This window comes from Phyllostomus hastatus, unplaced genomic scaffold, assembly GCF_019186645.2.
Source record: "Phyllostomus hastatus isolate PE091 unplaced genomic scaffold, TTU_PhHast_1.1 phas_contig_254, whole genome shotgun sequence".
NCBI classification, from domain to species: Eukaryota; Metazoa; Chordata; class Mammalia; order Chiroptera; family Phyllostomidae; genus Phyllostomus; species Phyllostomus hastatus.
The window spans coordinates 8009984-8035767 of NW_025333810.1; the positions used below are offsets into that span (position 1 = coordinate 8009984).

Here is a 25784-nt window from a genome sequence, read left to right on the forward strand (position 1 = left end):
TCTATCCACTAGACACCAATAGTGAGAGATAGCCAACATACTCAAAATATCCAAATCAATAAAGTTATTGGTGAAAATAAAAATGTGTCTTTTATTTTATGGAAAAAAATAAATGGACTTTTTGGCCAACCAAATAAAATGGTGGTTGCCAGGGGCCAGGGGAGGGAGAAACGAGAACATTTTGGTCGAGGGTACAAAGTTTCAGTTATGCCAACTGAATGACTTCTAGGAACCTAATGTACAACGTGGTGATGGTAGTTAATGACAGTGTATTGTTTATCAGAAATATGCTAAAAGGATTAAACTTAAATTTTCTCTCTCACACACACACCTCCCATATACACTATGGCCTATGTAGCTATGGTAACTATGGCACTGTAGTACCCTATGGTAACTATGTAGAGGTGGTAAGTTATTTAGTTTGATTGTGTTGCTCTTTTCACACTGTATACATATATCACAACATCATATACCATTTTGAAATGTCATAGCTATCTCAATAAATTTGTTTAAAAATCACACAAACCAAGAATTTCTAAAGACACAAGGAAATATAAAAAGAAAAAAAAAGGGTCAGAAATCTGTAAAATTGGCCCTGGCTGGTTTTGCTCAGTGGGTTGGGTACCCACCTGCAAACCAAAAGTCACCAGTTTCATTCCTAGACAGGGCACATGCCTGGGTTGTGGGCCAGGTCCCCAGCTGGGGACAACTGATTGATGCTTTTATTCCTCTCTCTCTCCCTCCCTTCCCCTCTCTCTAAAAAATAAACTACATTAAAAAAAAATTCTGTAAAGTAGAACTTCAACTATGCAGGTATCTATGATTATGTATACAAAGGGGGATCCCCCAAAAGTGGAATTTATTTATAAAAAATTGTGTATTTGTTCTTATATGTTTAAAGTTTAGTCACCTTCAAAGTACTCTCCATTTGATGCAATGGACCTATCCAGACTTTTTCCCACTGCTCAAAACAGATTTTGAACTCATTGATTTCAATGCCTTTTAGTGTTTCTCCTGTTTTTTGTTTCACCTCTTCTGTGTGGGCAAAATATTTCCCTTTGAGGACTTTTTTTCATCCAGGGAAACAAGAAAAAGTCACTAGGAGTGAGACTGGATGAACAGAGAGGGTGGGACACAGGGGTCATGCCATTTTTGGTCAAAAACTGCTGAACATTCAGCATGTTGTGGGCAGGTGCACTCATATATTACCCATCATGAAATGGGCAAACAAGTTCAAAGAGTCCTCAAAAAAATTTTACTTATGTGAAGTACACACACATAAGAACTACCTGCACAAATACCAAGTATATATGAAAACAAAGCCTGGAAATGTGCCTATGTGTGCAAATATAAAATTATTAACATTCATGTTGTGAAAGAGGACACAGCCTCTTGGGCACCAACCACAATTTTATTCTGTTTTTACTAGAAATATTTCTATTTCAGAGAGTATAAATCTAATTTGCACTGTTTGCGAAACTGCATTACTTCTGAGTAGAGTGTTAACTAGGTCTTATATTAAAACTGTTTAAAAAAGGACTTGCTACCTGGTGCACCAAATGGTGATCATAGTTTCTAATTTTTTCTTCAACAAAAGCCTCCCCCACAAATAAAAAAGATATAAAGTATGCACCTTAGTAATACTTCCACCTACACATGATTCCCCAGTCTCTGATGCTGTGTAATCGATGCGAAGCAACCCTGGTCTTTCTATTTTCATTGTTAACTGAGTAAATGAAGTCAAAAAATTTAAAAGTTGGGGAAAGGGAATTAAATGGAACAAAAGGCAATAAGCCCATAGTGCTTTTGTACCATACAAATTATGTCATTATTTACTATTAATTACTATGACCCACACATGCTGTTTGCAGAACCCCAAAGCCCTGTCCCTGGCACACAGAAGACAATCAAGTCTCTCCTCTTCTACGCCCTCCTGAACAGGCACCCCTGCTGCTAGAGCTTCTTTGAAAACTAAATTCTAAATGAAACTTTGTTGTAATGTTTTGATCATGAGAGTTGATCCTCTCTATGTTTGATTTCTATGTTTAATCATTATGTTTCTGACAGATATACCCTCTCCCTGAATATAGATGTCAGGGAGGCACAGACTATTAAATATTTAAAAGAGCCAGGAAGTCCACCCTCTGCTGATCTGCCTCTGTCAATCAAGCCCTGTGTTGTGCAGCAGACAGGTCGGCCTGCCGCAGGCCACTGGGGCTGGCATCTGGGGATGATGGGAAGAGCACAGATGCTGTTGAGACAGTGCAGAAAGGAAGAGGGCCTTGTTCGGAGTCCAGAGTTGCTTTTATCCTCCAGAACATGACAGATGACATCCTACTGACCAAGCCCAGTCACTTGAAACAAGTTTGGAGATGAGCAGTTATGCAGACGTTTGCAAAATGCCCAACTGAAAACATTTGGTTTGGGCTAATTTTCTTAAAGGACCTTAGCCCAAGTCAGCCCTCTGTTTCCACTTACACATAAAATGGCTTGTGTTCTAAACATAAGGCATCATTACCATTTGCTTGTATTTGATAAAGTGCAAAAATGTTTCCAAAATATTTGATTCTCATCATCCACCTGGTAACAAAAGCAAGGCAGGTGGGGCACCAAGGAGATAGGCAACTTGGTTCTAAGTTCACAGGGATCACAAAACTAAGAACCAAGTTTGCTAGAACCTAGTGGTTTCTGGCCACTGTTCCATATAGCATCTTGGGAGGAAATTATAACTAGGGAGTAACCAAAATATTTCATAAACATCACTGTTTTATAATTCAATCTAAGGCAATGGAAATGGATGCTTTTGGAGCACGATATGTCTAAGACTGACTATAAAAATCAAGCCCTGATGAAGCAAATTCCAACTTATTATGATCTTGAATCCAGGCCTCTTCACATCTGCCTTTACGAAATCCTTATGTAAAGTAAGTTAATACTGTTTCACTTTAGCAAAAAGTACAGAAGCCAGAAACAGAATCCTCTAATCTACCTTTTGAAGACTAATTTCAAGATCTATAATGATAATCAAGTCCCCCATTAGCACAAGGATTATAATAAATCAAGACTTACCCATGAGAATCCTGGTGACTAGCAAGTGTTCTGTCATTTTTACAGATAATCCTTCTGACTATCCTTCATAAATTATCAAACTATCTCATGAGATAAATATAAACATTATGTAGTCTTCAGTTAAATAACCTTTCTTCACTTGTAATATCAATGTTTTATTCTCAGTACACATTTCTGCCTTTGGGATCCACGAAGCACCAGATGACCAAGTTTTCTACGGGGAGCAAACCAACACACAGGAGAAGCACAGACTGGGCGGGGGGTGGGGGGGGGTAATGAAGGCCAGAGGAATCCACTTCGTCTAGTAGCGATAATTTGCACATTAAAGCAAACTGGTTTAGTGAGTGCAGATTTTCAATTGGGGATGATGAACAAGTCTTGGCGATGGACCGTGGTGGTCGCACAGCAGTGTGAATGTACTTATTAATGCCACCAAACTGTATCCTCAAGTGGTTAAAATGGTATACTTTGTTATGTACTTCACCACAATTTTTAAAGAGAGAGCCTTTTAAAAATAACTACTCTTCTGTATGCTTAAGGACAGTGAGTATGTGAGTATGTGTACATATGCACATTTATACATAAAATTTCCGGTTATGGAAATTAAGGTTAATAAATATAACCTTAATTTTACTGAGTCAAATGGTAAGATTCATATTTATAAAACCAGAAGCAAAGTCAGGGGGTCCTTACTGAAGCCATAGAAATCGGTCAGGTCACAAGGCACATCTTAGTTACTGCCTCAGCAAAGTGAACAGTGTGACAAAACTATTCTCTAACCCAAGAAACTCAGAAGATTTAAAAGGCTGGATGACAACCACCTTTTCCACATCAGTGCCTCTCTGCCTTTTCTGTTTTAAGGTGAAAATTTAATGACAAGCAACTGGAAAAGTCACAAACTAAAGTCAAGAGCAGGGAAACAACAAGCAAAGTTCAATACTAAGATTCATTTGGTCTTTATCAACTCCAATGTAATCAGAGTGTGTAGAGACCCACCAATATACACATGCACACTTCCAGGTCCTGGCACTGGAGTACTAGTACTCTCCCCCGAGGCCTAGTTCCGTACCCAACTGACCACTGACATCACAGCATTTTCAAGGCATCTCTTAACAAAGCTAAAATTAAATACCTACTGTTGATCAGTTCTTTGTGTTCAGCAAGGGTTTTTGCAGGATCCAGCCAATACTGTGTGAGGAACAAAAGGGTAATTATAAAAATTAGTCACTTTTCATTGACCTTTACTTCAAGTACATTTGAGAAGTGTTATTTTAAATGACATTTAAATAATAAGTAAAGTATTTAATTTATCATATACACACACAAACATACAGAAGAGCTTCCTGTAGCTAAAACATTAAAAAGAAATGAAGTCTATGTTCAGAGAGGAGAGGAGAGGAGAGGAGAGGAGAGAAGAAGAGAAGAGAAGAGAAGAGAAGAGAAGAGAAGAGAAGAGAAGAGAAGAGAAGAGAAGAGAAGAGAAGCGAAACGAAGCAGTACTTGCTGGGTTCTTAGTCGAATTCTCGTCCTAATTACATGTAGATCAGTAACATCAGGATGCTAGTGAATGAGCCTTACTGCCTTGGGGGGCAAAACAATGGCCATAGAGAATGCCTCCCAAGTCTCTTTCCAAAGTCCCCATCACAAGCCCCCACAGTCACGTCTGCCCCTGCCACGTCCTCACCTTCCTCACTTCCAGTCCTGTCTCCTACAGGTGCAGCTGCTGGATGGAAGGAAGAAAGCAACTCAAATCAAATCAAACCCTGCCTAAGTGTCCAGCAGAGGCAGCTCCGCTCGGTGGCTGCGGGGCGAGTCCCAGAGCCGATCCAGCTGGACGCTGTCCTGGCTCTGCCCTTGGTGGTCATCACCTTGGAACAAGGTACTGGACCATCTCTGAACCTTCCTCACAGGCTGCTGTTAGGATTAAATGCATTAATTCATGTAAAATCTTCAGAATAGCTCCTGGTTCACACTCAGTATGCAACGCATGACTAAGTAATAGTGATGACTATTATTAAGGTATTAGGGTCACTCTTAATAAGTGCCTTTAACCAGCCTATAGTACTTGTTTATGAATTCAAATTAATTTTTAATGAGCAGAACCTTAGACAGTGATGGGAGAATTTCTGGCCCTGGGGAGAGACTTTCCTTTAAATCTCACTCGTGTGAAATAAAGTCACTGGAAGAAAAAGAGACAAGCAGGGCAGACACAGAGAGCGGGAATGGCGGGATCCCATTCCCCCCTCTGGATGCACACACACAGGGAGGGATTCCAGCGCCCTAGAGGGCCAGGGAGGGCAGAGATCCCAAGGGCCTAGCTATCCCGTTTCCATTGTCTTATGTTCCTGAATGAAGGGGCAATCTCACAGCAGGGAGCTGGGAGCTGGCCCACCCTGAGCCACTTCTTTCCCAGCACTCATGTTCACCTTGTGAAGACATCCACTCCCCTTGCGCTCCTGGGTCAGGAATCAGGGTCAAAAAAGGAGTCCAAGAGAACCTTCCTGCCTGGTTCTCCCTTCCTTGGTGGCAGAAATGCTTGCCGTGCTATGTGTAACAATAGCAGTAGTTATAAATAGAAACTGTAATATTTTTGCAAACCTCCTACCTTTTATTCCTAATTAGTTAATATAACAATTACTCATACTAAATGTGTGTTATAATCATTTTATTACAAGATTTTAGTACAGGACTAAACTCTATTCATATACGTATATAATTTTCATTATTTGCCACTCACAGAGCTGTTTCAGTTTTTCAACTTTTTAAAAAGTAACATACAAATGTAGCAAACTTATAACACAAAGTTTATTATTCTGCTCCTCATCACTTCTCAATTGCTGAAGGTCTAAATCACTTGCTTTTTTAAAAGGATTTTTTAAATTTATTTTTAGAGGGAAGGGAAGGGGAGGGGAGGGGAGGGGAGGGGAGGGGAGAGAGAGAGAAAGAAACATCAATGTGTGGTTGCCTTTTGCATGTCCACTACTGGGGACCTGGCCCGCAACCCAAGCATGTGCACTGACTGGGAATTGAACCAGCAACCCTTTGGTTTGCAGGCCAGCACTTCCTCCACTGAGCTATACCAGCCAGAGCATCACTTTTAAAATTAAAAAAAAAAAAAAAGATGTTCAAAGTAGAGGCTCTAATCAATGGACTGTTTGGGGGTCCAAAGTGACTAAAGATGTGGCTCAAGTGTGAAAATCATCGTTCGCATGGAAACTCTGGTTCATACAAGTGGAGTAAAATCGATCCAAATGTTACGCTGCATGCCGGACACAGAATAGCAAGCTGTGGATGCTTCTCATGAAATGGAAACACTAAGTGGATGTTGAATAAAAAGGTTTGTCCCTGGATTTTTCAAAGAGGATAAAACCAAGAAAAACACATACCACTAACCACTTTTAAACACTTGCCTTCAGAACTGTGAGGAACAGATATGCCTGTTGTTGGAAAACAACAAACACTTGCGTTAGATTTCTATTGCTACCACAGCAAAATATCACACAGTTAGAGGCTTACAACAATACCCTTTTAGGGTCTGTCTCCAAGTTCTGAGATAGGTTGGTCTCCTTTACAAGACCAAACCCAGATGTCAGCTGGCTGGGGTCCTAGAGGGTTATTTGCTGAGGGGACCCTGCCCATGAGAGCACTGTAAGGAAGAGACTTGGAGTTGGGTCGTAGGGGCTCTGCTAGTTCCCCCACTGCATCAGGGAACGCAGGACTGTAGGCCTCAGCCACACTCACACAGGAGGACTCAGTGGGTGCCTGGGGCCAGACAGAAGGAAGGGAAAGGTCTTACTGCTGTGTCTCATCTCACCTTGAAACTAGCAAGAAACAGAAAATGGACGAAAGCTTCTTAATCTTTCCACCTAACATCATCATCCCAAGAACACAAACCTTACAGATTCCTAAAACCAACTCTTTATGCCTCAAAAATGTTTTCCATCATTAAAAAGCCAGGTAAAGAAAATAGAAAGGGAACTTTTAACTAACTGTAACAGGAAAGACTGGTTAACCTACTAAAAATTTTTACATTACTGATAATCTATACACTTTAAAAATGAATTTCTCTCCTTGAGAGCAATCTGATTTGTGAGGTGAAAAGTATAATGAAGGTTCTGAAATGAGTTAGAAATTACAACTGTGAAGCAAAAGAAAAAAAAAAAAGAAAGAAAAGAAAGAAAAGTCAAAACTCAGTCGAACGCTGTTCGATTAGCCCATTGCACATTAGCTATGCTCAGCATCAATCCAGCGCTCATCATGCACAAATCTCATTTGATCCAAAGGGAAACCAAGGGTTACAAAGGTCAGACAATGATAAATGCTCCAGAACATGAGTCACCAGGTTTCATAAGCTAACATCTTAAAATGTAAAACCCACTTCAGTTCAACCGAGGGAAAGAAATGACCTTGAAACAAAGCAGTCATACTCGACAGCACTTGTCACTGCTCATTAGCAACAAGCAATCAAACAGGGCACATCTGACCACCACAGAACACATCAGGCAGTTATCCCGTAACTGATGAGAAAAAGGCCACAAGAACCTGCCAATAAACACAGTATCCCAATTTTAAGGATTTCATCCAGAACAGTCACCTACAGCCGAATACATGCAGGCCGTAAAACTGAGTGTCATTCATTCATTCACTCATTTAACATTTACACAATACCCACTATATATGTCCTCTATATGTTACATCAGACCTTGTCCTGGGCAGTGTGGGAAGACAAAGGTGGCTGAGACCCATCCCTAACCTTGAGGCAGTCAAACCCAGCAGGTGACATACAGACCCAGAACTACAATACAATACTGTAGTGAGATAATAATATGTATAACACAAGTACTTATGAGATAATAAAATTATGTACAAAGAAAATTACTTCTGCAGGGTGAGTGTAGGAAGGTGTCACTGAAGAGGAAACCTTTGAACAATGTGTTTACAAATAAAAAAAAAAACTTTCCCTAAATACAGAAATGGAGAATAGAGACTTAAATTTTTATAAAAATTATGTCTATCAGCTCAATTGGGTTCATTTCTAAGTGACAGCACAGAATGTAATACTCCAGGTCCTTTATAGTTGAGTGCTATATTACAATCAGTTCTGCACAGTAACTAACAAATACTCAGCTAAGAAATCACTGCTCATGCAGAACTTCCAGAAACAGAAGTGGTCCCCTTCAGTCCTTCTGTCTGTCCCAGGCAGGGGGAAAGGGAGGAGCAGAGAGCAGAGCACAATTTACTATGCATGAGGCTACTGAATGGCTTTTCTGAACTACACTTCAGCATGAACCTATTGTAACCTCAGAACCAGTTCAAAATGGTTCTATCCTTTTTACAAGATACTGAGTTGCTTTTCAGAGACAAGGGAATAAAACCACTAGTCATACAGCTGAAGCAATCCCAGAGGAGAGAATTCTGACATCCAGCTGCATCTGGAACCAAAGTCTTGTGCCCTCCCTGCCCTACAAAACCAAAGAACCAAGACACGACCCAAACTTGAATACCAGAACCCTTGCAAAAGCAGAGGATCATGGTCCAGGAAGATCCTGCGTTGATGCCCCTTATTGTGAATGACAACTTCCAAGGTCCTCCAATTAAAACTTTCCTCACCAGCACTTCCACATACCTGCTCCCCCTAAAAACCCTCCCAGAAACCTGCATCAGGAAATTCAGGCTTTTGAGCCTTAGCTTCCCATTCTCCTGGATGGTACCATGCCATTCATCAGTAAAATAGCTACTTTCTCCACAACAATTCTCGGTGTTTGGCTGTGCTAGCTCCAGGTGGACAAACTCTTTCTCTTGTGTAACATGGTCCTGCCCACCCAGCCATCAGGAGAGACAGCCTTCTCTCTCCCATTTGCTCTCAACATTTCAGCTCTTCATTCTCTAGAAAAATTTTTCAATCACTCAATCTCCCCCTCCCCTTTCCTCCTTCCTCTCCCACCAACTTCAAATTTATATCCAACTAAATTGGGTCCTATTTTGTAGGAAGAGAACATAACAAGTAACAGAAGCAGACCCTGCTCTCTCATCCTGGTTTCCGCGGAGGGCTCCCTAACAAAGGAGAACATGAACAGACTGCAACCCCAACACCAGTCACTAGAGAGCCAAGGCCAGGGCCCTCCTGGCTCTGACCCCTTTGCCAGGTTCCAAGAGGCCAGCAGTTAGGTGGTCTCACCTCTTTGGTCCTATCCATCTTAACAACGGCATTTATGTACCAGGGAGAGTGACAGACGTGCACAGGTTCCTTCTAATTCTCTGACAGTCTTAGTTAAATACCTTGAGTGTCTTTCATTCACCTTGGCTGATAATGTCTCAATTTCATCAATATGTTGAGTAACAATCTCAGAATTAGATTTTAAAAGTCTGACACTGTCCAGGAAATCAATATCCTAACCTTCAAAATTCAGGGTCCAACCTTTCCTTTGATGACTGTTCTTCTGGAGTTTCCTTGAGTTCTAATAGTAGTATAAGCCCTAAAAAGTTTTACATAAAACAAGGACATCATGAAATAATAAAAGTTTGCTGTATTTTATTTCACTCGGGATTTAATGCTATTTCTCCTTTGGAGAATTTAAGAACATTACAATGATATTTAATAATGTTTCCTATCAATCAAAAAAAGGCTTTAAATACACACATAGCTTTTGTCAATGTAAGAAAACCACCTCCTGATCTAAAGCAGTGTGAAGAGAGTTGACCATGGGACAATGAAGCCACAAAGAGCTCAAAAAATGGTACCACTGTTCACGCCCAGGGAGTTCTAGGACTCAATGTAGTGTGCCACGTAAGTTCCAAGGAATCCGGGACTGTGGAGATTGCTATTTCGGCTTTTCCCAATGCCCTTGTAGACAGACCTCAGGCTTTCTAAGCAACATTAAGAGGACATGGTCTTAGTTTGCTACTTGGTATGAATCACAGAAGCTTTAAGACCTTGAGTCAAGTCACCATTACAGAGCCAACGCACAGCAGGGACAAAAACAAGAGCCTATCATTGGACAATCCACGGTGAATGGGAGAATTGTCATTAGGCCCCAATTCTCAACAAAAGTGGACCCCTCTGAATCACTGCAGGGCCATCTGGATCCTCACGAAGTGTCACTGGCGCAGTCCTCACCCATGGACCCTGGCAGCACTTAAAACAGTTATAGGGATGATAATAATAATAATAATGGCAGCTAACATTTATTAAAAGCTTAACATGTGCCAGTACTACTGAAGGCTTTACCTATATTTACTCATTTAATTATCTTAATAAGGTGATGAAGTAGGAACTACTATAATTACCATCTTACAAATGAGGAAACTGAAACGTGCAGTACTCAAAGAACTTGCTCAGAAGTGCAGACCAGCAGATCCAGGGAACAGAAGCCCTTGCACGTAAATCTCAGGCCAAGCCACTCTCTGGAGAAGCAGCTTTCAACTTTTTTATCTCATGGCACAGACAGCATAAATTGATTACTAAAATTCTGTGGCACACCTATATATATATATTTTTTTTTTTTCCTGATCTGACAAAAAATAGGTATAATTTTGATTCATCCACACTGGACAGCTATTGTTGTGTTGACTGTTGCCATTTTTTAATTTGACAATCTAAGGGAAAACAGGTCAGTGCCCTTGACTAAATAATCAGGTATTGCACAAGAATTTAAAAATTCCTGTGGCACACCGGTTGAAGATTGCTGCTGTAGAGTCTTGTCTGAATAGGAATGCATAACCTCAATTTCAAGATTTTTACACACAACTACCAGCTCCTCTCTTCTCAGCTCACTGCCTTCTCATATTCTGATTCCATTAATGTAACAAGGTGTGAGCCGAGAGCACTTCCCCACACAAGTCTAGCTGCGGGATGGGACCCAAGGAGCAGGGCCACTGAGAGTTACTTTGCATATCAGAAACAGCAGGCTAACCTCACACCCATACACAAAAGTGGTCATTTCGAATATCAACAGCAGGCTAGCTAAGGAGATGGGCATGACTTTGACCAGTGATGTAGCTGGGAGGCAGCTCCCCCTGGTTACAGTTCCTGTGCCAGAGCTTGGAGATGGTTTGCTCCACGCCTTCGGGCTACACCTGCCCAAACCAACTATGGCAGCCAAGAAAGGCAGAGAATATGGGAGTGCTGGCAGGTGTAGTGGATTTCGGGAGGAGTTGGAAATGGGATTACAGGCTGGAATTTAAACAAAAAGGCAGGCCGCCAGCACCACAAGACAACAGGGGGAGTCGGAGAGGAGGACAGTGTGGGTGGGAACAATGTGGGAAGGGAGACAGTTTGGGGACAATGAGAGACCATGCAGGAAGAAAAGGTGTGAAAGGACACTTGCTGCTGGGACATGAGGAGGTGCCACATGGCTTTGGATTAAGAACTGGAGATCGCGGTGACACAGCTGATGGTGCTTGGAACTGGAGAAGACCTGCCCAGCTGAGCACGGATCACTGGGAGGAACCGGGAGTCTAGCTGAGCTACAACGTCCATTTCTTTTCCTGAGATATGGTACCCCTGACTGGCCTGGTTTAGCAAGGGGAGGCAGGACTATGTGTGTTTGTGGGTGTTTTAATGGTGACATTCTGCCATTAATTTAAATCTGTATAACTTTTGAATAAATAGTTCTTTCTTTTTCACCAAACTCTGGCATTCAGAGCCACAATTCCTAACACCTGGAGGTGGGCAAGAAGAACCATAATACAGAAAGACCCCAGGGGAGGGGGCCGTTTTGTTAACAGTATCTAGACTCCCCAATGGCTTCATTCCGTAACATTAAGACATGCAATTATACAATCCTACTATCTTTTCATGGTTCTTCCTCCCTGCCCCCCCCACCCAAGTCCTCACTTCTCTCTCTATTCATTACAATCATTCACTAGTAGTCATCCTCAATTACCTTGTACAATCTCCCTCTAGTATAGAGGAAGAAAGAACTAGAAAGAACACCACTCTCCGCCTTCTCCATGCCAGGCTGAACATAAATGGAAACTCAACTTGCACAACTGTAGATGGGCTCAGTTTAAGTTCATTATCAATAACCAGAGGGAATCCAGAATCCTACCACATTTTACTCTTTCACTTGTCTGGGCAACTCCTTCCCCCTTTCTCACTCTCAGCTGATGATCTCGAAAATCTCTCTGAGAAAACTGAAGCCATCAGAAGAGAACATGTACGCCTTCTTGCCAAATCTACCAAGCTGGCTGCATCTGCACTGGGGTCCTATCTTCCTTTTCTATTTCTGTGGATGAATTGTTCCCCTTAAGCCTGTCCCTTACCTATTCTGAAACATGGTTCCAGCAATTTCCTGCCCTCCTTCCAGCACCAAAGTTTTTCTTTCTGTAGAATCATTTCTAGGAAAATACAAGGCTTTATTTCTCCCATATTTTTTAAATCACCTTTTAATCCCTCTATCCGCTTATCTCACTTCTACACTGTAAAACAGATCAGGGAGGGGGGGACCACTGTTTTGTACTGTCTCCTCTCTCCCCTCTTGAGCCCATGTTAAAACCCACTCCAGTACCGTGCAATGACCCCTGCACTGTGGCTAAATCTAATGACAGGTGCAGAGTCTTCACCCACTTTCTTGTAATGCACTTGTCACTGGTGTCTAGGACACCTGGCTTCCCCTTACACCTCACTGGCCACACCTTTACTATCTCCTTTGCTGGCTGCTCACATCTCCCTAACCAGGAAAAGTTAGATTGCCTCAGGCGCACACCTAACACCAAGGCTCCCGGCTTTAAATGCAGTTTACGTACTGACAACTCCCAAGTGCAGAGCCAGACCAGAACTGTCCCCTGAATCCAAATGCCTACTTGACAGCTCCATTTAAATGCCTATTAGAATTGCAAACTTTATACATTCAAAAGGGAAATAATAATTCTACTCCCTCCTAGAAAAACCTGTTCTCCTGCAGTCTTCCCCATCTCAGTAAACAGATAACACTTTTGCCCTGGCGCCAGGTGGTCAAAACCTCTTTATTATCTCTCTTCCATCCACCTGTGAATCCTGTTGGCTCTATGTTAGAAACAGAAACAGAATCTGACACATTCTCATCACTTCTGACTCCAGGAAGCCATCCACTATTCACCTGGATTTCTTCCTCTTTTTTTTAACTGAGTATTGTTTATTTTTTAGGAAGCATATCTAGCAGTTTGGGCTGACACCCTTGGCCCCCACAAGGCTGGGGACTAAGAACAGACCATCCCAAGCCACTGCCAGGCTACCTGCTTGTAACAGTGGGGAACTGTAACATATCCCACCATTCTTTCAACAATGTTTCTGTAAATGCTGACTCTGGCTAATATGTAGTGTGTAAATAAACAGCATGTTTTTGTAAGAATCCTAGGAACTAACTTCAAAAGCTACACACTCTGATCTTTAGTCATCCCAGCTCTGGAAGACTGGCTGATCTTCAACTGCAAATCCATGATGACATAAAACCACGATGACTAAAACCAGGATGACGCACACTAGACCACAGCCTGACCAGTTTCGAGGTCCTTATCAGAATGCATCTCTCGTCCTGCTCTCCCTCTCCTTCCTTATGAAAACCTCTGCCTGCAATGAGATGTCAAGATGGGCTCTGAGACGTGAGTCCCCCATCTTTTCAGGTGACCAGTACATGAATAAACCACTTCCCTGTCCACGAGCACCTGCCTCACAAGTTTGACTTTCACTGTGGCAGGCAGCCAGCCAGACCTGAGTTCAGGTACATGCTGACAAACAGAGAACACTCACTCCAACTCCAGGTGTTAACAATACAAAAAGTAACTAAACCAAATTAATGGTTTTCTCTCAAGTTTTGAAAGGTAGCAGTCCAGGCTATAAAAGTCTAGAAGCATTGCTCACCTTGTTTTTTTAATATTTATTGATTGATTTGAGAGAGAGAGTGAGAGAGACAGAAACAGGCAGAAACATCAATTTGTCGTTCCACTTATTTATGTACTCATTGGCTGCTTCTTGTATTGGCCCCAACGTGGAAAATAAATGGTGCTGCAACCTTGGCATATCGGCAATGATCTGACCAACTAAGCTACCCAGCCAGGGCACTCACTTGGATTCGTTAAACAACTCTTTTAATGGTATACCTACTTTTACCTTGGTAATTGGAGAAATTCTTTAAAAACACAGGTCAAATCAATTCACTTTTCTGTTCAACATCCTCCAGTGGTTTCCCTTCTTACTAAATAAAACCAAAAGTCCCAATGATGGTCTATAAGGCCCTATATAACCTGGCCCCACTCCCTCCACTCTCCACTGTGTTTGGGGGATGAGACAACAGAAAGGACCTCGAGAAGAATGTTAGGAGAAACCTCAGAGCCCTCCAGGAGGCTGCTGGGGAGGACCTAACCTCAAGCAGGGGTGACCAACCTTGTGGTGTCTCTGGGCCCCACTGGAAGAAGAGTTGTCTTGGGCCACACATTAAGTACACAAATACTAATGAAAACTGATGAGCAAAAAAAGAAAAGTTTTAAGTAAATTTATGATTTTGTGTTGGGCCACATTCATAGCCATCCTGGGCTACATGTGGCCCATAGACCACAGATTGGACACCCTTGAAGGGAAGCAAAGAGAAACCTGTTGGAAGGTGGAAGAAAGAGGACCTTACTATCTGAAGGGATATATTTAGCAATGCTGTTGCCTCTGGCAACATGGAAAATAAAAGATGTACCTAATGAAATGGATGATCCAGATAAGGGGATTTGCAGGCAAACTGTTGAAAGTGCAGACTGGCGTCTTTCCTGCCTACAATATAAAATGCAAGAGGAGAGAGATAAGCTTTAAAAAAACTGTTAAATATAAAATGCCAGGACTTACTGGGTTTAAAATAGAGGTGTCTCTTCCCTAGCCATATCAGAAGGCAAAAATTAAGAAGTAACTTCTGGACAAAAATTGAATGAAGGTGTTTAAAAAAACATGAATACAACTGTAAAACTCTTTATTAAGTCCTCAAAAGAGACCTAACATGATGCCTCAGACCCTTTCAAATTGTTAGCAAACAGAAAGTGGAGTCCTGCTGCCCACCACCACCCTCTAGGCAAAATTCTGGAGACAGACGTTTTGTGATAAAGGAAAGGAGTCTTTATTCAAAAGCTACACAATTCTGAAATAACAGCTTTCCACATAAATTAGTCACAGCTTTAATCACTTGAAGCTCAACTCTTTACCACCTGAGTTCTCCTATCATTCCCCTGTTTTAAATCATCTTATTTCTACAGGGTTAGTTTACAAACTAAAACAACTAAGATGCTAAAGCTACACAATTTTGGAAAAAATGGCAGGCTTCTGCCTCAGAGCCTATTCCCTCTAGAACACCCGAAGAATAACCCTCCCACCCTCTACCAGGCCAGTCCGATATTTCGCTGCACCCGGAATTTCTTCCCATCCAAAAAAAACCGTTCATTGGGAAACACAAGCAGCTGTAGCATGACCATCCAGGCATCCTCAGGGAAGAAGAGAGCCCAAGAGCCAGTCTGCCCTCTTTTTATTTTGTATCTTCTGGCCCATAATTCCATAATGTGCTCTGGAGGTGTTCAGCTTCTCAGTCAATCCTGTCTTAGGCTGTTTACCATTGCCTCAGGCAAACTCCACCCCAGTGATCTGATCAGATCTCCCTGCATCGAAATGAGCAAAAGGTCTTCTAAGAATCTTTTTTTTTTTTTTTAAGAAACCACTCAGACTTCATTCTCTTCCTCTTACTCTTCCAAAGGAAGAGAAGAAGGATCATCAATGGCTATTGGCAGTTGCAAAAGCAACACCAAAAGCCAGCTTCATGCTCAGGAGAGAACGCTCCACCTCCTCCTTGTGGTTTCGGGTGCTCTACACAATCAGAGAGACTTCTCTAGTAATGAACTAGAGAGATGATCCCTGAAAGTATAGTCTTTCTTCTAAGAATCTTAAGGTCGTTGTTCCCCAGCACCCCTACAAGGAATCTGAAGTATTGTGGATAAAAAAGAGGTTCCTACAGAAAAGAACCTCACAGGGTGATCTGATCACAAATTCCTAACTTTGCAGGTCACTGTGGTAGTCGTGCCCCAGGCACATGTATAATTTTCTAAAACTTTTTTTTATTGTTGTTCAAGTACAGTTGTCTCCATTTTCCTTCCACCCTAGCCATCCCCCCACTTCCCACCCTATAACTTCTTTAGTAAAAGTTTTAATTTTTGCCCTAAGCAAGCCCAGTCTATTGTTCCACTGCATCTAGGTTCACTCATCTTTGAAATGCCAGAGTAATCCTCTTCTTCAGATGCCTGGGAGGTGTAGCCACCCTCAAGGGAGCACGATCCTGTACTTCATTCTCTCCCTCCTTCAGGTAATCTTCCTTAAGTTCCCGCCTTAATTTCGAATGCATAAAAGACTGTGAAACTGTTGTTCTCAGGGGCATTTGACATCTTTCTTCCCAGCAGCTGTCATCAATTTGGCTCAAATAAGATCTTATAAGATTCTTTTCAGTTGTGGACATTTATACAACAACAGTATAGAAGAGCTTATTTCAAAGCAATTTGTGTGTGCTGCCTTTGTCTAACAGAGTTGGTTATAAATTGATTTCATAAGAAGTCCACAAAGTTTTTAAAAAGGTTTATATCAGCTTGGGCCGGAAGGGACAGAGACACTACACTCTGACAAGAGGACTTTGGAAACCCATCTTCATCAGGCAAACAGCAGGCTGGGACTATGATTGAGCTGCAAACACATACTGCTTTTTACTGAAATGGAAGAAAAACTCAAAGAGAAAAAACAAAAGTCCAGAAAGCAAAGTATGAATGTCACATCATAGTGGACAATTCCTCTGCAGTACAACCAAGCTTTAATTAAAAAAAAAAAAAAAAAAAAAGGCTACATGTGCCTGGCTAGAGTTTAGACCAATTATGAAGCAGTGACTGCTATGTGCCTCCCATTTTCCACTTGTTATTTTCTTTTTTAATCCTTACCCGAGGACACCTTTTTCTTTTCATTGCTTTTATGAAAAGAGTAAGGGAGAAAAACATCCATGTGAGAGAGAAGCATAGATTGGTTGCCTCCCACACATACCTGGATGGGGAGTCACATGTGCCTGCACCTGCACTAGGGATTGAACCTGCAACCCACGCAGTTGCCCTGACTGGGACCAAACCCCATGCTCTAACCAACTGAGCCAGACTGGCCAGGGCCCACTTTTCCCCTGTTCTAAATGGAAGTTGCTATACCAGTTATCCTGCCCTATGTGTCTATACCAGTTATCCTTTCCTTTCTTTAAGAAGAAATCCTATAACGAAAACAAACAGGATCTTAGGAATGACAGATTCTAGGAGAAAAGTGCTGAATCCTGTGAGCTGACTGTAAGGTATGCATTTTGTACTGCTCAAGAGACTTTAGTTCTTCTTTATCAAGTTTCATCTACATTTTGCTTAACTGAAGATGCTGCCTACACATTTCCAACATAAGTGAGGCATCATCTTGAAATCAAATCTTAAATCTGACATATTCTGAAATTGTAGTAATTAAAATACACAGATGATTAAGTTAGGGTTTGTTGAAACTCTGTTCTAGTAACTGAATATAAATGTAGCTTTAGCTAACCATGTGATTTGGCACAGAGGAGCCAACCCAACCAAAGTAAGAAGGACCTGGACCCTGTGCTCAGCACACAGTGTGGCCAACTCTAGAGCATTCAAATGTCATGGTCAGCACAGCTATACATGGCAGTCTTGCCTCTCCTCTTCTGCTTTTAGTCCTTCTGCCTAAATGACCGTATCTAGTAGTCTCAGGACTTTAAATACCTAGAGACTCCTAAATGTGACTCTATCCTCTTAGGAGCCCAATCCACTCACCTAACATATCTCCACCTGGATGTCCTCTAGGCATCTTAATCTTGATCTATCCAAAACAGAACTATTTACTCCCTGCTCCCAAAAGCTATGTAGGTTCTCAGCTTGAAACTCCCAGCAGATGCACATAAATGTAGCCTACCTCAGGCTGCCAGGCCCTCTATAATGTGAATTCTTCCTACTCTTCCCATTTTATCACCCTCTCTGTTACTACTACCTAATTTCATTGGTCTCTCAGTTGTATAACACCTGATATTTGTCCCTGCCTAAGTACCACTGTTTCTTCTTGCTGCCATCCTCTCCCTTTTTGCCATTCAAGTCTCAGCTTAAATATCATAGGAGAGTTACTTTAATAGAAACTGTTCATCAACTATAAGTAGAAAAACTTCCTGTTTTATAAAAAATAGAGTTTATGATGAACAAGTTTTTTAAAATCATGGGATGCACAACCATACAGCTTCTGGTGACATAACCTGAACCAAATTTCATGCACTTTCCTCTCCCACACACTACACCTCCTCTTACTAGAGCAGGATATCTGCACCGCGCCCAGTTGTGGGCAGCACACTAGGAATGCCGTATTTCCATAATTCCTTATAATCCTACACATTTCCAAACTAACTTTCCAACATCTCAGTAAAGCTTTTTTCTTTTCTTATTTTTTTTTTATTTTATTTATAGATTTGAAAGAGAGAGAGGAAGGGAGAGAAAGAGAAACATAGATTTGTTCTTGCACGTATTTATGCACTCATTGGTTCATTCTTGTATGCACCCTGACCGGGGACTGGACGCACAAGCTTAGGGTATCTGGATGATGCTATTACCAACTGAGCTACACACCCAGGGCTCTTTTTTAAATATCAGAGAGGCGTTTTCTCACCACTCAGTGGAATAGCCTCCTAGTCTCTCTGGCACACCATCTTATATTACTTTCAAATCACCAACCACTATCTGATATTGGAACACGTATGTAGCCTATCTTTCCCCTGGAATATAAACTTCTTGAAACCCAGAACTCTGTCTCTTGCTGACCACTGCACCCTAGTTTTTGAGACACAGTGGTCACCCAGTAAATATCTGATGCAGGACTGAATGGAGATGACAAATGGCAGAGGCTCTTCTCTTCCCCACTGTTCCACAACAGGGGCACTGATAAGAGTAAGGATATAATGCTCAATGGTTTTAAGCAAGAAATGTCCTCAGTAAACATCCTCTATAAACGATCCTTCAACTTAAAAAACTGATTAATGTGTAGCACAAAAAAATTAGGTTCCCACATATCATCAGCTTTTAAAGGGCCTACTTTTGTTAATTCATAGAGCTACTTTCAAAGTTCACAGTCCAAAATGTAATGAAAGTAACTCTCACCTTCTGCGCCCCCACCCCAAAAATGTACCTGCCCAACTCTGAACAATTCCTGGAGCATCTCTCTTACTGGAACAGGTCATAAAAAATAGACAAAGTAGTTACTTTACTTTTTAGTGCATGTAACATACTTGAAATTTTATAAAATTCAAGACAAAATAATATAGTAAACAATGCATGTTATGCATTCTATTAGTAGGCTACTGGCACATCCCAATCAAATCTCTTTTTATATTCATGAAGAAAATCCTCTTAAGATTCAGAATAAGGTTAAATAAAGGTCAGTTTCTCAGAGGTTTGTATCAAACCTCTAGATTAAAGAAAAGACTAGTTTCCTATGATAATCAAGAAAATGTCTAAAATCATTAACTCTAAAACCACTGCCATCCTAGCCATTCCGTCGACTGTCTGAAATGCCATTCTTTATAGCTCGTTCTGACCTAACCAGGGAGAAGGACAGTCTAATACAATGTTCACAGTACGGGAACCAGCAATATTCCTGTCACACACTTACACAACTAAGAAGGTATGGGTCACAGAAACTGGTCACAAAAACCTGTTTTATTGACAAGAAGAACACTTAGCATACCTGCACACTCTTGTACATACAAATATATGTGGGTATGCATGTGTATATATATAGTGAGGTTTCTACCACTCTTGATAGTTTTGTTTTAAAGTATTTGCAACTTTATTTTCAACTGTTCCTCCTTTTCATCTATTATTGGTTTTAAAAAAAAGGCACTGGATGCCATAAACAAAGAAAGAAACATTCTAATGCAAGACAGAACTCAGTCCCTCACCTCCCTAAACCTGGAAAACAAATTTATGAAAGCCATGGAATAAATATTTTATTACAAACGACCCATGGAAGTCACCTTCATATGTGCTGTGATCAACCATCTGAAAGAGAAAAAGGAGTAAAAACCATAAGAGAATTAAGTTCAAGATGAGTCCCAGAGCTGACTCTAAGGAAATCTAGGTCCTTCAAAAGCATTTTGAATCCATGTCAAATCAACACGTAGGACAAAGAAACTGAAGAACAGTCAAAGCATGCTCCGCTCCGCAGGTGCTCCTGTGAGGAAAGCCCGCACAGGCCCGCCCCTCCGTGGGTGGCAGCTGCACCGGCTCCTCTCTCACCGCTCTGCAGGGCGCTTTCAAGCATGTCAGCTGCTGGATTCTCATGATGCATCACACAACTGTGCTCAGAAGAGATCAAATCCACTTTAAAAAGAATATGTTCCTGAAAAACACCCTCTATTCATCTATTCCTTTCTTAATAGAAACTGTTCATCAACTATAGAAAAAAAATTTTTTTAACTTACTGTTTAGAAAAATACAGTTTATGATAAGCAAGTTCTTTTTAAATCATGAGATCCACAACCACAAAGTTCCCAGTGACATTACCTGAAATCAAATGCTCATACACTTTCTTCTACCACACACCACACTACCTCAGCACACTGAGAATATAGTTCTATAATTCCTTACAATCTCTCACATTTCCAACCTAACTCTCTAACATCTCAGTAAAGCCTTTTCTTTTTTAAATCAGGTCAAATCTAGTTTAAATTAAAAGGAGAGGCCTTTCATAAAGGAAACAAGGCAGTAAACTCAACCAACATCAGGGCAAGGACGCAGCAGACAGACACAGAAAGGAGAGGAGGGAGGAGTGCTCTTCCTGCGCCCCAGCACACACTGTCTAGGTGAGAGTTCTTTCCTTCACTAACATTACAGCTCACTTAGTGGGCAGTGATAGGAGGTGGTAATAGAGTGATTGACTGTACACAATCTCTCCCCTCAAGCAGTTTCCAATCACATGGGGGACATTACTCAACAGGCCAATACAATGCAGATGTTTGTAACAAGTAATAGGAGGTAGCCTAGAATCTTTCTGGGGAGTGAGGGAAAGCTGGGGGAGGATGCCTCAAGAAAGAGGCATCAGAGATACCTCAAGTGCATGGTAAGAAGAATGGGATTTAACCAGTTAAAAATGAGAAAGGGAAAAGAACAAGAAGGGTGTCCAGGTGGGGGGCAGCAGCAAATAATCCCTCTGAGGCACTGTGCTGTAAATAAGGAGTACAGGTATTAGGTGTAGCCATAATGTACCTGGATTGTGGTTTGAGGGGAGCATGATTCAGGGAGGAGGGCTGAAGAGTCCCACTGCAGGAGAAGCAGCTCAGGAGCAACCAAGGGCTATGTATCTTGAAAGACTTTGGAGTCCGTGTTAAGGAGTTGAGATGTTCCCTTAGGGATCCATTAAAAAATGTTTAAGCCACAGAGGAGTCACCATTCAAGTTGCCTTTCTGAAGGAAAACTACAAATGCAGTACGGAAAACACTGGAGGGAACGGGAGCAAAGACAGGAAGACCAATCAGAAAACTATTATGAAATTCAAGCTCATGTGCTGGCACTGAAAAGAGAATTCAGAGATGGAGACTGATTCCAGAGAGGTTAGTAAGTGACCACGAGTCCCGTTTACAACTGCTGTCCTAGCTCAGTTATTAACAGTGGCTCTTTTCACTCTCAAAAGTAATCTGTGTTGGATGGTGAATTATATAACCACTCTAGCTATTAAGAAGAACTGACAGGACTTGGTGACTGGTTAGCTATGGTGGGGAAAGAGATTACTAGGTGAGGAATGACACCCTCACTTGAGCAAGCAGAATGGTGGTGGCATTCTGTAAGGTACTCAAACAGATGTGCATGCAACTCAGTGATATATATTGTACACAAGAACTCCCTGATGGGTACACAGGTAACACACAGTTTTAAGGGACTTAATTCCCAGATCCTCAGCTTCCATGCAGTCTGTCTTAAAGCTGATCTACCTAAGAATAGCCCTGAGATTAAGATGCAAATTCTCCTTTCCAATGCACCCCCTTCCACAATTCCACCTTTCCTGATTTAAAGGAGAAAAGCACCACTCACCCATTTCAGTCTCTCTATGTCACACTGCCTGGGTTGTGCAAAGTCCAAGGGAGTAGAAACATAGGAACATTTTAAAATACCAATGTTGGCAAAGTTGCCTTTACTAAAGACCCCATAAATTGTCTTTTCCTACCTTAAATATATTTCTGGTAAACATCAGACAAGGTGATAAAAACATGGTATCTGGGTGCATAATTGGGTTATTTTGATTTCAGTTATATTATACAGTAGGGCAGCAGATAGCATGGTGATTTTCATTTAATGATCTTGCAACTTACATTTCCGGCTAGAATCAAAATACAAGGTCTGTCCAGAAAGTATCCAGCCACATACTATTAAAAAATAAAGGCATTCGTTAAAGAAGATACAAGATACAAGAAACACTGTACTCAGAACAATGATGCCTCAGTCCCCTTCAAAGTAAGCACCTTGGGACCTCACACAGTTCTCCAAATCGCCATCAACTGCCCCCGTATTTTTCTGAATCCAGCATGACAAACTTCCTTTTTTTAATTTGGAAGAGGGCTCACGATATTATTTACACACATCTTATCAGCCATTATGACTGTCTGCCAGAACATGAAATTACAGAAAGTAAAATCTCACTCAGGTCACAAAATACAATAAATCAGGATGCAAAGAAGAACACCATTACTCACAGCAGAGCCAGCCTGCTAGTGCTCAATGGATGAGGATTATTTTTGCTCAGAAACACTCAGAGCATTTGGGGCAGAGAGGGGGATACAAACATATACACAGTTTAGCTTATATTATTGAAGGAAATTATTTCAAGAGACAAATAGTGCCAGGAGAGACAACATTAAATGTGTGAGCCTATACCTAGGTAGAGTGTAAGAGAATCAAGAATAAATATGCCCTGGTCAGGGAGGGAGGGGAGGGGAAGGGAGGGGATCTCATCAAAGGTCTGAAATCTCTTCTCTTAAAGGTGATTTTAGTTTTGGGAAAAGCCAAAAGTCTTGGGGTGCCAAATCTGGGCTGTAGGGGGGCTGAGTCACCTGGGTAATTTGATGTTTCATCAAAAAACTTTGCACAAGATGTGATACATGAACAGATGCACTGTCATGATGAAGCTGTCAATCACCAGTTGCTCATAGCTGCAGCCTTCTGAATCATGCAAATAGTTTCTGCAGAGGAATGTTCAAGCTTAATATAAAACTTGATGCAGATTCATTGCTCTACTCACTCAGTCACTTTGAATCCAATGGCCACACAGTACAAACTGTGAGCATTCAATGGAATCTACAGCCCCCACTGACTTGTACGGTGAAGTCATCATTGTTCACACAGGCAAATTCCAATCCATGCTCCTTGGCTGCCACGTTACATTGATGACGCGCAAACCATTCTTTTTATATTCACAATGGTTGGACTTCTTCCAGACAGACCTCATACACAAAGTTCTAGAGAAAGAGCACCATAAGAATAAAACAAATCAAAGCCTATCTCATCTAAGTGACAAAACACTGTGCCTTATCCATCTAACCATCTCAGAAATAAAATTCCACAGTGAAATACTTTTCGCTGAATGCACGTTAACATGTTTATTTAAATTGACAAATGACAGAAAAGCAAGCTGGTTTAGCTGACTGGTTTAATGACTGGTTTTGCCAAAGAACTCTACATTGGACATATTCCATAAAATGAATAAACTAACTCTGCAGCTCCAAAATCTGATGAATAAATAAAGCACAGAATAGATAAAAGCACTCTATCAAAAGTCTTGTATTGGCAAAGGTATGTTAAAATTAACAATTTTTAATTTTCCTATCCTTTCCAATTAAATTGGAATAAGTCTTTACCTTTAATTAGAAGAATATAAGCATAATTCTCTTTTGATAAATATTAGTAAAGCATTTTTAATATATTTCCCAAAAACTGTGAAACTGATCTACTATAATGATTAACAAATCATTTGCAAGTCAGGCAGTTTTGAGTTCACTGCTTTCAAGTATATTGAAGGGGGACCCAATGAGGGGTCTGAGAAATCACTTGTGTCGGGAACATAAGAGGTGAAGTGGGGGGTCAAAAGGTAAAAACTTCTGGTTATAAAATAAATAAGTCATGGGGATGTAACGTACAGCATGGTGACTATAGTTAATAATAGTGTATCACATATTTAAAAGTAGCTAAAAGAGCAAATCTTGAAGGTTCTCATTACCAAAAAAATATAAATACTATACAGTAACAGACGGTAACTAGATTTATGTGGTGGTCATTTTGCAATGTATAGAAATATGAAATAATGTTGTATACCTGAAAGTAACAAAATGTTATATGGCAATTATACCTCAGTAAAATAAAATGAAGAAAAAGAGCAGATTTAGAGAAGAATATGACAACTACATTACATTTGAGGCACATCGTAGATTATTTAAAATCCTTTTAGATGGCAGATCAGTGTGATTTCTGGCATATAACTCAGGAGTTGAAGGAATTGAGTGATTTTCCTTTATCAAACTCTTTCTTTTTTTCTATCTACATATTAAGTAAACTATGCTACTCATTGCTCATATCTACTTTAAAAAATAGAAATAAAACTGTTGCCGCGACCCTATCTTACTCCAAGAACATACTATAATCCTCAAGAGTACATGGGCTAATGAAGAAAAAGCCCCTTTCATTTCATTAAGAGGTGCATTTCCAGTAAGTGTTCATATTTTATGTTTAATGATTATTAAAATCATAAGATTTTGCTGTTTTAATTTACTGTGTCCTGATAACCATGGTAATAACTACTCTTAAGGCCCATAACAAGCAGAGTCTTAAGGTCTCAGAAATAAACTTTAAAAACTTCTATTTACATGTATGATACTGTTATAAATAAACTAATAAAAATATAAGAAAAATTTGTGAAGAAAGTGTAACATTCATACAAGAAAGGGAGAGAGAGGAAGAGAAAGAAATACTGATTTGTTGCTCCACTTATTTATGCATTCACTGGTTGACTCCCATATGTGTCCCAACCAGGTGCAGCATACCTGCACCCTTCGTGTATTGGACAATGTTCTAAACAACTAAACTACCAGACCAGGGCAAAAAAAAATTCTGACTTAACAAAAAGTTTCCTCATGGGTATTATTTTAAAGGTTGATGAGTACAAAATTATTGATATACCAAATCATTGAATATATTTAGCAGTAATGTGACAGATTCTACAATGTCAGTATTTATGATAAACAAAAATTGTCATCTATTAAACTTAAGATAAAATTCTGGAAAAACACAACTCTCAAGAACATAAGAAAAAGAGCAGGTCTGGACAGGGAGATGATGACTTCTGTCTGAATACACTGTGTTTGAGGTACCTGAGGGACACCCAGCAACATAATAAGGACTAACACTTACATAGTACTGACCATCCAATTTTTTTAACACAGATCATTTTTTTAACATTTGTTTCAATTTATTGATTTAAGAGAGAGAGTGAAAGCCCTGGCTGGCATAGCTCAGTGGATTGAGCACAGGCTGCGAACCAAAGTGTCGCAGGTTCAATTCCAGTCACGGTACATGCCTGGGTTGCAGGCCACAGCCCCCAGCAACCGCACATTGATGTTTCTCTCTCTCTCTCTATGTCCTTCCCTCTCTAAAAATAAATAAAA

General features: G+C 40.7%; 1 protein-coding gene and 1 non-coding gene across 4 annotated transcripts in view; both read right to left on the minus strand.

Annotated features, from left to right (window-relative positions):
* Positions 1–25784, minus strand: part of EPB41L4A (erythrocyte membrane protein band 4.1 like 4A) — a 249755-nt gene that overhangs the window by 115445 nt on the left and 108526 nt on the right. For all 3 annotated transcript variants that reach the window (XM_045837932.1, XM_045837933.1, XM_045837931.1), the window contains exon 3: positions 4206–4257. In XM_045837932.1, coding sequence (XP_045693888.1) covers positions 4206–4257 — 52 coding nt within the window. The remainder of the gene's footprint in view (positions 1–4205; positions 4258–25784) is intronic.
* On the minus strand, positions 15731–15944 carry LOC123818188. Its single transcript, XR_006785583.1, has one exon. It is a non-coding gene; the product is annotated as a small nucleolar RNA U3 (small nucleolar RNA).